Here is a 16,327-nt window from a genome sequence, read left to right as displayed (position 1 = left end):
GTTTATTATCTTTTACTAGGTTTTTCAGATCCTAGGGTGAGGCCTCTGCACTAAAAATCAATGCAAGATTTTTCATGTTATTCAGTTTTGTCACCTGTCTGGAGACAATGGCCTCAGAAGAGAAGATGAACTGCCTTCCTTCCTTTCCCTCCCTTTTTGTACATGCTGCCCTTTAAAGGCATGTTCTTTGTGTCATCAATTCAAAGGTTGCTTTTATGTCCAGTAGGGTAAAGGGAGGAAGCTGGGTATTTTTTTTAATGGTAAAATCTGTCAAAAGTCCCAAAAGCTCTTGTGATACAAATCAGGTCATCCTATACAGCCTGAACCCCCAATTCCACAAGGGAAATGAAAACCATTTATAACTCAAAGTAACTAGCAGTAATAGGTCAATGCACTTGATTGGTCATGAACCAATTACAGCAGACACTGCTCAGGGCCCAGAGAATGAGAAGAGGTGGGGGGTGCACTTAGGCCTGATTGAGTCATCACTCTCTAGATCCCACCTCCTACTAATCACCAGATACAAGAAGGAAAATGATATCTAAATAGGGGCATTTCCTTGCCCACTCCACCTTATCCTGCTCTGTACTGGTGAGAGACATCTTAAACATTGCATGCCCACCCCTTGACCTCACCTACATAAGATGCAATGAGAGTCCAGCTAACATGGAAGTGAAAGGATCTGGCCACTGACCTCTGTCATCCCAACAGCTGGGCTGGGATTTAGCAGCTTTGAATGGTATCCCCAAAGCTCCCTCCTAAGCCCTGCATGTGCTGGAAGGTCTAAGGTTTCGAAATTCTCTTTCATCTCTATTTTTGCCTAAAGAATGGGCTAGAAAGTAGAAGTATGGAGGTGAGATTAGCAAGAGAGGAAAGAGAAGCAAAACTGGAAGGAAGAACATACCTCATTCATTCAACCCATGTGGAAACTGAGGCTCTAAAACACACCATTGACGGGAACACTGAGCCTTTACTTCAGAGCCTCAACTCACATTAGAAGTTGTGGACCTTGAGCACCAGAAAAGTATACATTCATATCTATTATATATAATAGATATTATATGTGTACACACACACACACACACACACACATATATAATTTCTAGTAGTTCTGTGACAGTTTCTAGGATGATGTTTTCTCACTTCCAAGGACACTTATTTAAACTTCAGACTGGTTGCTTCTTTAATTTGATTCATTCAGGAGGAAGCCTTGGTTTGTTAAAAAAAACTCACGAATGATAACTCTGAGTAAGCTTAAGCAACAGTGTACAGCGTACGGCATCTCTAAGTCAACTAGGAGAAGATCCACTTGAGGAGTTTTCATTAAAAATATGGCATCTTGTCAGAAACCACTGCTGATGCCTGTAATCCTAGCTACTCAGGAGGTTGAGATCTGAGATCTGAGGCTCATACTTCAAAGTTAGCCCAGGCAGGAAAGTCTATGATATTCTAATCTCCAAGTATGTGCAAAAAAAAAACCCCCAGAAGTAGAGCTGTGTCTCAAATGGTAGAGTGCTAGCCTTGAGCAAAAAAAAAGCCAAGGCACAGCATCCAGGCCTTGAATTCAAACCCTAAGACAGGCATCACAATTGTGTGTGTGTGTGTGTGTGGGTGTGTGTGTGGGTGTGTGGTGTGTATGCCTTCCTCTCAGAGCTATTGAATCAGACTTTAGGGTGGGATTCAGATTAACAAGCTGTGTCTAATTCCTCTCATGTTGTCTTCTTGAAACTCTGGCCTGCACAGGGCCCACTGGAAATAATCAGTGCCAGGCCACTCATTCCTGGACACCCCACCAACATGGAAATCTAGATCCTAAAAGTAAACTTGGAAAACAATATTCCATGAAAGCAACAGACAGTTATCTGTTCTACTCACTATTCTCTGAGTCTAAAGTGGCAGCTGGCAAATAGAAAGTTCAATAAATACTTAATGAGTGAATCAATGAATGAATTAATTAAAACATGACTTAATGGAATTGAAATCCTTTACATTGGGGTTTTACTATCAGACAGAAGTACAAATCTGCAGGTATGTTTCTCTTACCGGCAAGCTCTGTTACAAGAATCCTTGAATAATCAATATGAAAATCACAACTCTTTCAGCAACATTATCAATACCACCACTGAATAAATTCTAGGAAGCTTTTTAAAAAAATTATATTATGCCACTCAATCTGCAACAAGGTTAACAAAATTAGAATTCTTTTTAATTTTGCCCTTTTCAGCATCAGCTTCCCCTTCTGAATGCTTGGTCCCTGGCATCAGAGGCTACAACAAGAGCATAAAAAACTAGAATGCTAACTTTCTAACTTTCGTGGCCAGTCTTCCAGCTTCACTCACTGGGACTCATAGCTGAATATGTATATGCATAGTCCTTGGCTTTTGTTACTCTTATGGAGAATCAAGCAGAGATAAACAGAATAGCTGTCTCCTCATTCTTAACCAAAACTATAAAGAAATCTTTTTTCCCATTTTAACTATTTTATGTGATTTTCCCCTGATGTAGGTGAATGGTCAGAGCTACTGGCTCTGCTAACAGATCCTTCAAACAATCGTATGGGATAAATGTAACTATCTCCATTTTGGAATAACAGTGGCTTAGAAAGTTTAATTAAGATCACATGGAGCCTGGTAGAGTAGATTAAACCTGTAATTCTAGCTACTTGGAGAAGCAGTGATAGGGGAACTTAAGTTCAAGGACAACTGGGATATAAAAATTCAGGAGACTTCATCTCAGTCAGTGTCTATTATCCCTGTGACTTGGGAAGGACATGTAAGATTACTGAAGTACAGAAAGTCCTGCATAACAGTCTTGCATGCCTTTAAAATACTCAGGGTGATAAAGGGGCTGCACACATGGCTCAGATAGTAGAGTGCTTCCTTTGGAATCATGAGACTCTGAATTTAACCCCAGTACCACAAAAACAAAGCAAATCAGCACATAAGTAAAGGAACACAGATTTGGCCCAACTATCTCAAATCCATGTTTCTTTAACTGGCAGCCATTTTTATGTGGAAGATCACAGCAATTATATCCCAAAGTATATTAGAGATATTTAATCCAGCCAGGTTCTTGAATTCAAACCCTAAGACAGGCATCACAAATGTGTGTGTGTGTGTGTGTGTGTGTGTGTGTGTGTGTGTGTGTGTGTGTGCCTTTTTCTCAGAGTTACTGAATCAGACTTTATGGTATATAGTATATAGTTTTAAAAGCATTCAAAGAAACCTAAGAGAGGTGTAGAGCGCTGTCATTCAATAATACATTTATGGAGCATCTGTCCTGTGAAAAGGAATTCTGAGCTCATAGTTGAGTTGGGTAGAAAACATGTAAGCAGGTACAATGTTAAGCATGAGATATACCCAAAGTAATTTGTAGATACTGTGATCAGAGGCCCAGTGCAGCAAGGAAGTAGATCCCATTCAAAAGATGAAAGACCTCCTGCACATGTACATAAAGCTTTGACCTGAAGACTCATAACATGACAAAATAGTAATTCAGCCAAAAAAGAGTGCTACCTAGGGTAGAAAAATCAGTTTGAAGATATTTAATAATATTTTAATTTATTTATTCTTCTTTGTGTTAACATTGAGGCCTGAATTCAAAGCCCAGGCACTCTCCCTTAGTCTTTCTGCTCACGGCTGGTGCTCTACAAGTTGAGCCACAGCTCCACTTCTGGCATTCTGCTGATTAATTGGAGATAAAAGTCTTGTGGACTTTTCTGTCTGTATTCTCTATGAATGGCAATCCTCAGATCTCAGGTTCCTGAGGAGTAAGGATTACAAATATGAGTGGCTGACACACAGAAATATTTTCATTTTTATTTTATCATTCATATAACTATTTATGGCTATTGTGCAACATACAGAAAATATGAATAAAAACTAAAAACCATTAAGCCACAAAGGTTCATTTGGGGTATATGTGTATTTGAGTGTGTGTACATGAGCGTGTATGTGTGTGTGTGTGTGTGTGTTGCTGGGGATATAATCAAAGGCACAACATAGTGTATATTTCTTCTATATCCCCAGCATTTTTCCTATGTTCTATTAGGATTTAATTTCAGCACATTTGTTGTATTCAGATAAATGCATAATTGTCTATATGTACTTTATTTTGAATTTATAGCTCATACCAATCACAATCTGTCTTTTGTCATACCCAAGCCCACATCCAGAACCCATAATAAAAACTAGGATGCATATTAATGAGAATAACGTTCTAACTTGTCATTGAAAAAAATGGTTCTGCATGATCCTACAAACATACTTAAAAATAAATATCATTTCTATAGATTATTACAATATGCACAGGGAAAAAACGATCTCAAAAACTTAAATCTGGAAGCCTTGGGTGTTATTTTCTTCTCTGTGCGTTTATGATCTTCTAAATTGTCCCCGGTGAACATGCATTATTTTATCACATCCAAAAGCGATCCAATGAAACATAAGCAACATAAATGTGCACAAATAAATTCAAAACAGCCGTGAGCATTCTGCTCAAGATGCATCCTCGGTTTTTGGAACAGCTAAAACCAAATTAGCATTAACCAGAAGAAAAAGAATGGAAAGCTCTTGCTTTGACCAAGCCAAGACTTTAAGACACTGGTTGGAATCCCAGCCTTTGGTGTCTGTCTTAGAGGTGCCCACCAGGTAGGTCAGGTATATAAGCCAGAAGAATCTTGGGGGATGGGGCAGTTCCCTTGACCCCACCAGGCCACCACCCTGTTGTGTTGGCTGCCACTAGAAGGCTTAATGTGACTTCCCCTAGCCGCAAAGCACTCTGGGATCCTCTGGAATACAAGGGTCCACAGGATTCTAACTTCCCTGCTGTAGGCTGCCCCTTGCACCATGACCCTGACTCAGCTACACCTCGCTTCATGGAGACTCCACAAAAAGCTGCCCTGCCATGGGCATGGAAGGCAAGTGGGAAAAGCCCTCCACTTCTCTGCCCGCCGCCACCCAGAAGGAGCTTTGTCATGCCTGGCACCATGCAGCTCCTCTCCAAGTTTCACCTTCGGTGACACAACTTTTCCGTGTTTCTTTTTTAGGCAGCTGCCACATCACGAGGCTAATGAGCACACCGAGGGTTGTAATAAACCCGCCTGCCAGATACATGGAGACAGAGGGACGCTGGATGACCAGATCCTACAGCGGGGCTGCCCGCTTGGTTCCCAGCTACTTGGCAAACAAATGCTCCCTGGAATGAGAGCATCTAAGGAGCGCCCTGCCCGGTTTCCAGGACAATGCTCACATTGTTCCTGGAGCTCAGAAAACCAGCCCAAATCCAACAGCTTCTGGTAGCCTTACTGTTCGATAAACCGGGAAAGGGGAAGAGGCAAGTATACACACAGAATCAAAGGCAAAAGAAGCAGGTCAATTCTCAATACTTTCAAAGTGATGGTTGAAAGAAGATTCTGAAAATATCTATGGGCATATTCAAAAATTGCACTCAGCCTGTCTTGTTTAGGTTGTTCACTACTACTTTCAACAGCAAGATAAATATTTTAAGAACTCAGAGTTGTTTACTAAACCTTACTTCCAGAGCTGTTGAAATGCTATTGGAAGGGAGATTTCAGAGAATTGGGTTTTGTATTTGTTATTAAACATACCTATAACCACGCAATAGATCCATCACTGTTAATTATGGCTGTTAAACGTAGGATCCTGCAGCACAGATAAACACGCCATGATTCCCAAGTTTGAGAACTATAATTAATATGCTCGTTCAAGGCAGGTGCCTCTGTTAACAAGATATATTTTTGGAAATATTCTTGAACCAAAGGCAGCATAAATAGTATCAAAAATAAAGCTCACAAATTTTTTTCCGTTTAAAATGAGTTATGTAATGAGTAGTGAAAAGCTCCTTCCATGGCACGACACTTTAAGGCAGTGGGGATTTCTTTCACTACTTTGATATAACTATCAAGGGAGAACAAAAATCCAGAAATGAGACTCCTCCAATTAGCCTAGCACTTCCAAAGGAAACCCATTCAGTTAATAAAAACCTCTGACATCTGTTGCCAAGGGAAGGAGGAGGGGAAGAAAAAGAGAGGGAAGGAGACTGGGTAGGGTTAAGAAGGGAAATAAAACATATGACACTAATGAGAGACAGACTGAAAGCATATGCCATGTAACGCAAAACAAAATCAAATAAACAAGTGGAGTTTTACTCAACAACAAATTAAGAAGTGGAATCTGGAGAACACCGGTGAACAAGCTCCCAGATACAGTTCTAGAAAAAGAAAAGTATCATTGTTTTCAAACTGACAAAATGCTTCTTTTGTGAAAGCCATAGTCATGTGGCCAATCCAAGCAGTCTACGGATGGGACAAATAGGATGAAATCTACATTAGAATATGAAAAGTCACTATGGCTTAGGTCAAATGGGAAAGAAAGGGCATGCCTATGACAGGACAAAGTTTCTTTCATCTCTTTGTACCAAGATTCTGCACAGTATCCTATATCAAAGTCACTCAAAATATTCAAAACAAAGACCACAGTACCAGAGTAATCACATATATATATGTATATATACGTATATGTGTGTATATATACATATACACACACACACACATATATATATATAGGAGTATGCTCTTCTAATTATATCTGTGTGGGTGAATAGAAGTAATTTTCTTTTTGTCCTTTGGAAGGAAGTGACCAGGTCATCTGAGGAGGCAGTATGACACACTGGTTACAAGGTGAACTGGTAGTCAGATCTGGCCCCAATCCTCATTCCATCAACTTGAGTGGCAAGCATAGCATGTAGACCTACCTATCTTCCATCACTGTAGCCAGCGTAATCATGGGAAAAATGGCCAGTTGTTATTGAAAAGCAGAAAAAATAGTTTGAGCCCAAAGGAAATGCCTGTCTTCCTGGCCTAAGTCACTGAACAAATATTTTCTATAGTCTAAGCAGGTACAGAATTAGTCTAGTGCAGTTGTGTGAGACAGAGTGGGGTCTTCCATAAAAACCAGAGGATAAGAAGAGATATCAAATAGAAGGAAACATGCTACATATCAAACTAGAATGTACACTGCATGTTTCTATCTATGTGCAATTCCATAGCAGTCAAAACTAATTGGTGATAATGTAAATCAAAACATTAGTTTGTCTTTGATGGGAAAAGGACAAGAAAAAACAATATTCTACATCATGACATGGATGCTAATTACATGAGTGTATACATTTGTCAAGATTCATCAAGATGAATACTTCAGAGCTGTACATGTTCCTTCAAGGGAAATTTTAATTACAAAAGTAGAAATGGGTCTGTACTATTCTGTGTATATATGTATGTGTGTGTGTATTGTGTGTGTGTGTGTGTGTGTGTGTGTGTGTGTGTGATTGTGTGTGTGCTGGTACTGGGGACTGAATCTAGGGCCTGGGTGCTGCTGTTTGCCTTTTCATTCAAGGTTGGTGCTCTACCACTTGAGTTACAGCTTCACATCTAGCTTTTTGGTAGATAACTAGAGATAAGAATGTCATGGACTTTCCTGCCCAGGCTGGCTTTGAACTGTGATCCTCAGATACCAGCTTCCAGAGTAGGTAGGATTACAGGCATGACCCAGAATTAGTAGCTTTGTTTTTAACTCTTCCTTTTTTCCTAGTACCAGAGCTTGAACTCTTGGCTTTGAGCTCTCATTCAACCTATATTCTAACAGCTGACACTCTACTCCTTGAACGATGACTTCTGATCCAATTCTAAGTAGCTGTTTTTTCATTTGTCCTCTGGACAAATCTACCTTTCACCCGAATTTTTTCTTTCTTCCTAGTCCTACTGACAAGTTCTAGAAAGATGGACATTCACAACTGGGAATTCCTTTGGACTAAATAGTTATCTTTCAGACTAAATCTGATGTCTCCACAGGCAGGCCAAGCAAATGACCCAATTCAAACCAGATTTATTATATTCTCTAAAATATCCACTAAAACTGTGCTCCAACCAAAGCCAAGAGTACTACTAGATTTAATAATAGTAAGGTAACTACTACCCTCTGCCCTTTGTCTGGGGGAAAGGTCATTAGCTAGTGACAGTAATAGCATTTCCATTTGAAAATTAATACTAACAGTAATTTCAAAGGACAGAAGCAAAAGTAGCATGAGAGAACTGTATTACAGTATTCTCAACATACTGTAATTGTAATTTAGGCTTAATGGTTTTTTTCACCCCAGATGTCTTAGGAAAAAAAAACAAGAATTTATCACTATTTTTTTGTTGTTGTTGGTAGTGGGGCTTGAACTCCGGGCTTGGGCACTATCCCTCAGCTCTTCAGCTCAAGGCAAACACTCTACCGCTTGAGCTACAGTGCCATTTCTGGTTTTGTAGTGATTTATTGGAGATAAGAGTCTCCTGGACTTGCCTGCCCTAGTGACTTTAAACCATGAACCTTAGATCTCAGCCTCCTGAATAGCTAGTATTACAAGCATGAGCCACTGGTGCCCGGCAATTTATCACTTTTTAAATACAATCTTCCCTCTTTTAGGGTTGATATCCTAGAAATCACTGCTTTAGAGGAAATTGTAGCCATCCAATTTTTCAAATGACTAATTTATTTCCCTTTCTCTAGGAAACTAGAGCATTTACCTGAAAATCAACATCCCCCAAAAGTGTTTCATAAAGACATCACGTACAGCCAGGTGTGGTGATGCATAGGCGGAGGCAGGAGGAAAGAAAGTTCGAGACCAGCCTCAGACTGTGAGTAATGAGAGCCTATCTCAAGAACACAAAAGAAGATATGACATTCAATAGTGAGAATATACCATGTTTTTAAAAACAACAACAACAACAACCTCAGAGCCAACCATGGGATCAGCCTCCTTCATGAAGACAGGGAGGGGAAAGGGTGACAAAAGGAAAACCATGGCAGAAATAAAATTTGACTGAATTTCTAGGATTGGTATGTTCCAAATGGATAACCTACATTTCAGATTGATAAAACCTATTCTTAACCACATTACACAGGAAATATTTCCCAAATCCATCCCTGAGCATACCCAGATCAATCTCAGTGACGGCGTGTCTTCCAGATAGGAAAATGTTCATCAGTGACCACAGAAAATGAGTTATGCAGACATTACTGTCCCATACTAATTGTTATAATCCTATTATGTGTCTAATCACATCTCAAAGGTAATGTTAAGCTTTGCACAATAATAGACATATGGGAACCCCTCCACCCATCATATTTCAATTCATATGCTTCTTCTGACTCAAATTGTTTAATCATGGCAATTATTTTCCATTCCATTCAAATTTTTCAACTCCAGAAATATAAGCCAGAACGAAGCAGACACTACAAAGCCTTTTTATTGGATATATTCGAAGAACTAACACATTCCAGTTGTTCTCTTGATTGTAATTCCCAGGCTGAGGACTTGATTTGGACATAAAACTGAACAGCAGCAAAGAGACCTGAAACACTAAACAGACCATCTCCCTACTCACTGCCTTACAAATGAGGCTTCTCAACTGGGATTCCAGTTCTCTACCAAGAACAGCCCTTATTTTTAAGGCTACCATCCATCCTTCCTCTACTCCACCCCTCACATTCTGCTTCTACCTTAGGCCTTAATCTGATGTCCATTTCCTTCCCAGCCTTACACACGTCACCAGCCCTGGGATGCAGCCAAGTCTTTCCCTGAATTGAATTGTACTCCAAAGAAACTTCCAGGAATCCCAAGCCTCTACCTGCTCCCCTTCTAGCTTCAATCTCTGTTCAAGCCATACGCCTCCAGAAATAATGATGAAGAAACCCTAGGAGGATTGTGTCCTTCTTTCCTGTGTCTAGCTCCAAGATTACATTTCTAATTGGAGATGGCCCAGCCACATCTTCTTTATGAAACTGTGATAATCACTTTCAGCACAAAATTGACAATGTGGCTTATGACAACTGTCCATAAAAAAACAAGGATCCATGGTAATAAGATGAAAAGTAAGTCCCTACAAGAATTGTAGACAGATTATGATTCTTACTTTTAAATAAGAGAGACCAACATTATGATTCCTTGTCAATAAAATTCCTCTAAACACTTGCTTTGCCTGGTTCAGGCCTAAAAGTAAGCCATTAAGACTAGATGATCTTTGGGAATGGTATTCAAGACTTTATACACTAGCCGCCTGACCACAAAGCTCTGTGGTTGTTGGGTAATGTCAAGAGGCTGCTGGGAAAGGTCAGGAAGTGAACAGAAACTTAACTGTGCCCATAAATGCATGCCGACACCACAGTTCATTACAGCAACAGCTGTGCAAGTTGGTGGCTTCTCAGACTATGCATGAAATTGTCTTCTACTGTGCAGCAATCAGCATAAACCAAGACACCAAGAGAACCACAGCCCACATGGCCTGAAGACTTAACTGGATGTGCTGTCTATGGGACTAACTACAAAGGAAAGTGTTGAAAACACAGAACACCAACATGTAGCAACAAACCAAATAGATTTGGCAGAGACTTTTACTTGGTATCTTATGTGACAAGGTAGAGAAGAGTGAGTCAAAGCCAGGCAAATATCTGCTGAATAAATCATATGCCCTCTTCTTCCTGGATAAGGAAATAAATCCACAACCCAAGCTATATGCCCATTTGAGAATTTTAATGTTCATGCAAAGTATAAATTAATACACAATATATCACTGGCTGCACTGATCTCTTTAAAATCATTTCGTAAAGAATCAACTTTCCCATTCTGCCTCCTCCCAAAGACAAACAGTGTATCTTATATAGCTACATTATTGAAAAAAGTTATCAAAAGCACCATTGTTAATCAATGGCCTTGATTTCAATTAGGTCAGAAAACTTCTCTTTAAAAGACAATGTACAATTTATATACTCTAAAAGTCTTATTTCTTTTTTGTTTTTGAGATATGATCTCAGTACAGAGCCCAAGCTAGCCTTGAACTCACTATATAATCTAGGCTGGCCTGGAAATCATCACCCTTCTGCCTCAGTCTCCAAATGCTTGGATTCCCAGCATGCCCCACAGTGCCCAGGAGAAGCCATATTTCATTCAGCAGTACAAAATAAAACAAAGTGATTACTGATTACTTACTACTTGTGCTTTAGGAACTCTACATACATGGTAGTCTATGGTAATCTTCTATGCAGTGATGATAGGCTGTGGGAATGAAAGTTAACTGACAGGGTGGGAGGTTGAATTTAAATGAGCAGAAAGCTTTGAAAACAGATTATAAAATTCATTCAAGCTGTTACTAAATTATATGACTTGATACAATCATTTGTCACACCACTGTTCAGAATTAAGTTTATGTATATTTGAAGTAGTGATTGATCATAAATATTACTATGTTACAAAAAAATCACACTCGTGGGTATGTTAGTTGGTTTTTTTTCTTCTGTGTGTACCAGTGCTGGGGATTGAACTCAAGGCCTGGACACTGTCCCTAGGTTTGTTTCTTTCCTTTGTCTTTTCAAGTCTGGCACTCTACTACTTGAACCACAGCTACATTTCATGTGTTTTGGTGGTTAAGTGAAGACAAGAGTCTCTTGGATTTTATGAGTGCACTGATTTTGAACCTCCATACTCAGATCTTAGCCTCTTGAATAGCTAGGATCACAGGCTTGAGCCACTGATACTGGCTTAGCTTAGCTTAAATGTTACCCATGTACACAAAATTTGTAAGCAACCAATCTCTTCATCAGTATGATCAATATAAATAAACTTTATTGGCTAAAATGATGAAATGGCCTGGTCTTCAGTCTTTTCACATATTTGAAACCAGAAAACACTGATTATTAAATATTCACTGTTTTTAAAATGCTGTAAATTCAATAACCAACATAAAGACTGAAATGACCACCTTGTTCTTCACAGCTAGAAAATCTCCATCTCCTCAGGAAAGTAAAATCTCTTCTTAAAAGTTGCCCTATGAAATTAGTTCACTTTAATTACAGCCCCCTGTTCTTAGTGCTAATTACACAATTCCTACAGAGTAGTATGTGGTTTCAAACAGGGTGAGTCAACATAAGAAAATGTCATGACATATGCCTAGAGAAAATTTTCATTATTGAGTTACAGAAACCTGTCCTCCTGTTTCCCGACTTGTTAATCCACTCTGAACAACTGCAAATGATAGTCTTAAAACAGCAAGTCATTTTCTGTGAATGATCTTTGGAGTCAGAATCCTGAACTAAACCTTGGGTAACCACCTGATAGAAATCAAGAACTAATTCCAGAAAGAAACTTGGGGGGAGGAATGGTTCAGAAGAAGGATAATTTGCTTAGATCAAGCAGGTGCTAGGCTGTACGGTGGCATTCACTTCTTTGGGCCCCTGATGGAAAACAACAACAACAACAAAACATTTTAGTGTGTGGTAGGAGTGTAGTATTGTAGAGTAGTCATGAAGCAAGTGAGGTCCTCAGGAGGGGGGGAATTATAATAACCCTTTCCTCAATTGCCTTTGTCATATGAAGATATGGCTCAGACTCTGCAGCTATTAGGAAAAGCTCTGGAAATGTATAGCAGTTGTTCTATGCTCAAAATTTAGCAATTGCAATTAATTTAGATTGTCCCGAAAGGTAGTCACCCTGAGTAGGTGCAAGTACCTTCCATTTTACCCTAGAGTCAAACAATGCCATCACTGTTTAGGACACAAGGATCTAAACCTCTACTAACTTACAGAGCCTGTCATCAAGTCCTTTGCCTACTTGGAAGAGAAATGGTTTCGTTCGAAATAAGGATAAAGGCCCTGAGCTGAAGACTTTGACAACTTTCTGCGAGGGAAGGCAGGCGCTGCTCTGGAATCATCTCCAGGCAAGAAAGCTGTGAAAGATGGGTAGCAGCAAGAAGAAGAGAAAGGAGAAGAGGGAATGGGAGGGAAGGCAGCCCTGGGGCTCACAGAGGAATTGAGGCCCAACAGTAGGGCTCCCTTGGTTAGAAAGGCACTTTTTCTACATGGATTCGGAGTGGGTTTTAGGGGTTCAGTGTTCAAGGGGTCATCAGGGCCAATCCAGGCCAGTCCAGCATCTTCTGTGGCCATTCCAGACATACCTAAAACACCTGCCTTTTTCCCCCATCCTTACCCTTCCACACCCCCTCTGTGACTGTCTACACCCGGGTCTCCACTGGTGTGGGTCTCCAGTTCACATTTCCAAGCTAAGCCGGGTGCGTCAGCTCGGCAATCGCTGGCTTTGCCGAGTGGGGTGGGGGGACGCCCCTTCCTTTTCCTGACTTCTCTGTAGCCACAGCTCTCTTTCCTCTGCGCCTCCCCAACCCGCCTGTGGGAGGCCCCGGGCCGAGATGCGCACTCTGGGGAACAGGCAACCAGGTGCCCTGGGGTCAGGTGGCTGAACCCCAGGCAGCTGAAGGAGGGGACCCTTCCCACGAAGGCCCACTCTCGCTAGGCACTAGTTGCAAGGGGACAGCAGCCTTTGTTCTCCCGGGGCATGGCCAGGCTATGCTACCAAGGTGCAGCGCGGGCGGAGCCGGGTACCAGGATTGCTCACTTTTTTTTTTGCACGCGACTGAGGGGAAAGGGTGCAAGCTCCCCGCCTTTCCCAAAGACGTGGGATGGCTTGGGAGTTGGGGAGTAAGAGACCCAGGAGGGGTAAAGCAGGGGAGGGGGAGGGGTTCTGCGGGTCGGCCAGGCTCTTTGTTTGCATTGGGGGCAGGGAGAGTGGGTTGCAGGGGGAGGGGGGGGTGTTGAGCTCGGGGTTCAGATCGCGGGACAAATTGCTGAGTATGTCACCATGTTCCATCCGCGCAGCACGCGTACACACACTCGCGCCCAGGTACACACAAGCAGTCCCACAGACAGGCGGCCGGCCGGTAGCAGGCGGGCGGCGCGGCTCGCAGCGCTCCCGGCTGCAGCAGCTCGGTCTGGCCGCAGCGCGCCAGCACCGTGCGATCTGAGGGCGAGTGGAGGGGGCTGGAGACAACCTGGGGGGGGGCATTCCGCTAGGAAGGAGGGAAAGTGAACCCCTCTTGCTGGCTCGGGGTCGTAGAGGTCATGGGTAGCTTAGGGACCAGAAGGAGAAGCGGGGGGGGGGGGGGGCACGAGGAGGACAGCACGCACACAAGGGGGAGAGGGCAAAGAAGCGAAGGGGGAAGCAGGAGAACTCGTCGGGCGAACTTACCCTTAGAAGCATCTTTCTCCTCTTTGGGCTTGGTCACCTTTCCACTCATAGATCCCAGCTTGCTAGCCAAGGATCGCCCAGGAGACGGAAGTCCTCGCCGAGCGGGCTGGACTTGCGAGAGTGCTTAGGGCGGCAAGTGGCGATCGTGTGCTTTCTTCCTCCCGTGCGGCTCCGAGCGGAATCCGCTTTTCCCCACCGCCGCTGTCGCTGCTGCCTGCGGAGAGAGTGGGGAGGAAAGGAAAGGGGTGAAGGAGGCGCCGCCGCCGCCGCCGCAAGCCTGAGCGGCCCCGGCCACGGGAGGAAGCGTTCGCGCGCGCTCCAGAAGTGAAGAGACAAAGCGGTGCAGCTCCTGCCCTCCCGCCGCCAGCCGCGCTCCAAACCTCGGGGCACCTGAGCGGCGCGACCCGATCCGCACTCCGGCCTCCCTCTCGGGGCTGTACGCCGGCCCCGCCAGGAGTTGCCTGTGCCCCAGCGGGCTTAACCTCCTGCTCTCCCAATCTGCTGCGGGGCCGCCAACTCAATCCAAATAAAAGCCCGAGGATGGTTTAAATAAAACAACAACAACAACAAAATTCAAAACAAAGCCGAAAATATTCACTTAAAAATAACAAGCCTCCCCTAAAGGGAAATGTTTGAACATGTGATGAGCAACGTGTGAGCGCAGCTTGTCCGCCCGCCGAGAATAGGAAGGGGAGGGTCGCGCCTTTCTTTCTCCGTCTTTAATCCATTATTTTCCCCCCGGATTCCTGTTATTTTGTCCAGGCAGAGGAGTGAGAAGCAACGGCCCTTACCTGCTCTCTACCCCTACACTCACACCCCCTCCGAGCTCGCCCGCTCCTTCCAAAGAACTCTCGGGTCCCACAGAGTCGGGATTGAACACCACGGCGCTTTTCTATATAGACGCCAAGGTGTGGGCATGCGGGGGGCGGGGAGGGGGGGCGGCGAGGGCGGGGCCCCACAAAGCCGCCTGCCGACTGTAGTAAAAAGAGAGCTCGGCAGGGGCGCGCCTACGTCAGCCACTGTTCGGCAAAACCCTTTGAGCCCAGTGGAGTACAGGCGAGTGAGTGTGTCTGCCAGGAGTCCCTTAGTCCATTGGGACAACCGCGGCCCTGGAACACAGGATGAGCCCAAACTGTCCACCTAGGACAACCGATCACTTGCTCCCAACCTCTGCCTGCATGACTCCCTAGATTCCTAGTGCCTGCCTTCCGGGCTGTTGTGCCAGGAGAGGGGGTCAGGGGAGGTAGATGGGGGGGGCTCGCTGTTAATCACCTCCACTTTGGAGACTCTGCTGTTGACAACTGCCTGCACGGAGCGGTGAATTCTCAGTCTGGGAGTTGGTAACTCTTCCAGCTGCCTAACTTGACATAGCCGGACTGTGTCAGGGAAGAGAGCCGGGGCCGGCGCACTGCGAGCCGACTGTCACTATAGCACAGAGTGAAACTGAGTGTGCTGACTGCCCCCCCAACACACACACACACACACACACACACACACAAACACACACACAAACACACATGTGCTGGCCCCTCCTTCTCAGGCTGCTGACTCTGGTTGATAAACTGGACTCAAAGAAGGCCCACCACCGTGGTTAACCAACCTCAAACGGAAGGAGGGAACTGCTGGAGAATAAGTGAAATGGGTATGTTACACAGGGCATATATGTGACAAACAAGGGAAGGCCCCTGAATATTAGAAGTAAACAAACCATTGTTGCATAGGAGGCAAAGAGGGAAAGGGGAAAAAATCAAGGGAAGGGAGAGGTGGTCTACTAGGTACTCAAGAGGCAACTCCTGCGATGCCCTTACTAGCCTAACTGTAATTGGTGACCAGGGAAGCCCCAACCCTAAGGTAGCCTCTAGAAACACTTAACCAACCGAGTCATCCATTAATGAAACCAGAGGCTTCATCCTGCTTTTGGAGAAGCGCGACTGAGTCCCATACAGGAAACCAGTTTCTCCTCATCCGCTCAACTTCACCTGCTTCTAAATTCGCTTTCGTTAATGGCATTAAACCAGGCGAAGAAATCATATAGATGGATTAGTCCTACTGAATCCCAGGCAGTAACTCAATTACAAGAGCCTGCTGTGGCTTTCAAAACCAGGAGTGTGGGCTGCCCCAGCCACCAGCCAGGGTCTAAAGGTCAGCAACTCTCTAAACTCAATTTACAGTCTCTGTGCTTAGTCTGGGAGCAACTGGAGGCCTGTTTTTCTTGTAAATAATATCTAATAAC

At 43.5% G+C, this 16,327-nt stretch overlaps 1 protein-coding gene across 2 annotated transcripts in view; it reads right to left on the bottom strand.

Moving 5' to 3' along the window:
* The window catches only part of Fgf13 (fibroblast growth factor 13), a 485,628-nt gene extending 471,346 nt beyond the window's left edge, over positions 1–14,282 (bottom strand). For both annotated transcript variants that reach the window (XM_042667588.1, XM_042667590.1), the window contains exon 1: positions 14,095–14,282. In XM_042667588.1, coding sequence (XP_042523522.1) covers positions 14,095–14,143 — 49 coding nt within the window. In that variant the 5' untranslated portion in view covers positions 14,144–14,282. The remainder of the gene's footprint in view (positions 1–14,094) is intronic.
* Positions 14,283–16,327: the final 2,045 nt, after the last annotated feature.

The sequence above is a fragment of the Dipodomys spectabilis genome, unplaced genomic scaffold (assembly GCF_019054845.1).
Source record: "Dipodomys spectabilis isolate Male_0828 unplaced genomic scaffold, ASM1905484v1 ptg000414l, whole genome shotgun sequence".
NCBI lineage: Eukaryota > Metazoa > Chordata > Mammalia > Rodentia > Heteromyidae > Dipodomys > Dipodomys spectabilis.
Note: the sequence above shows the minus strand (reverse complement) of the source record. Positions and strands in the feature narration are given on the sequence as shown.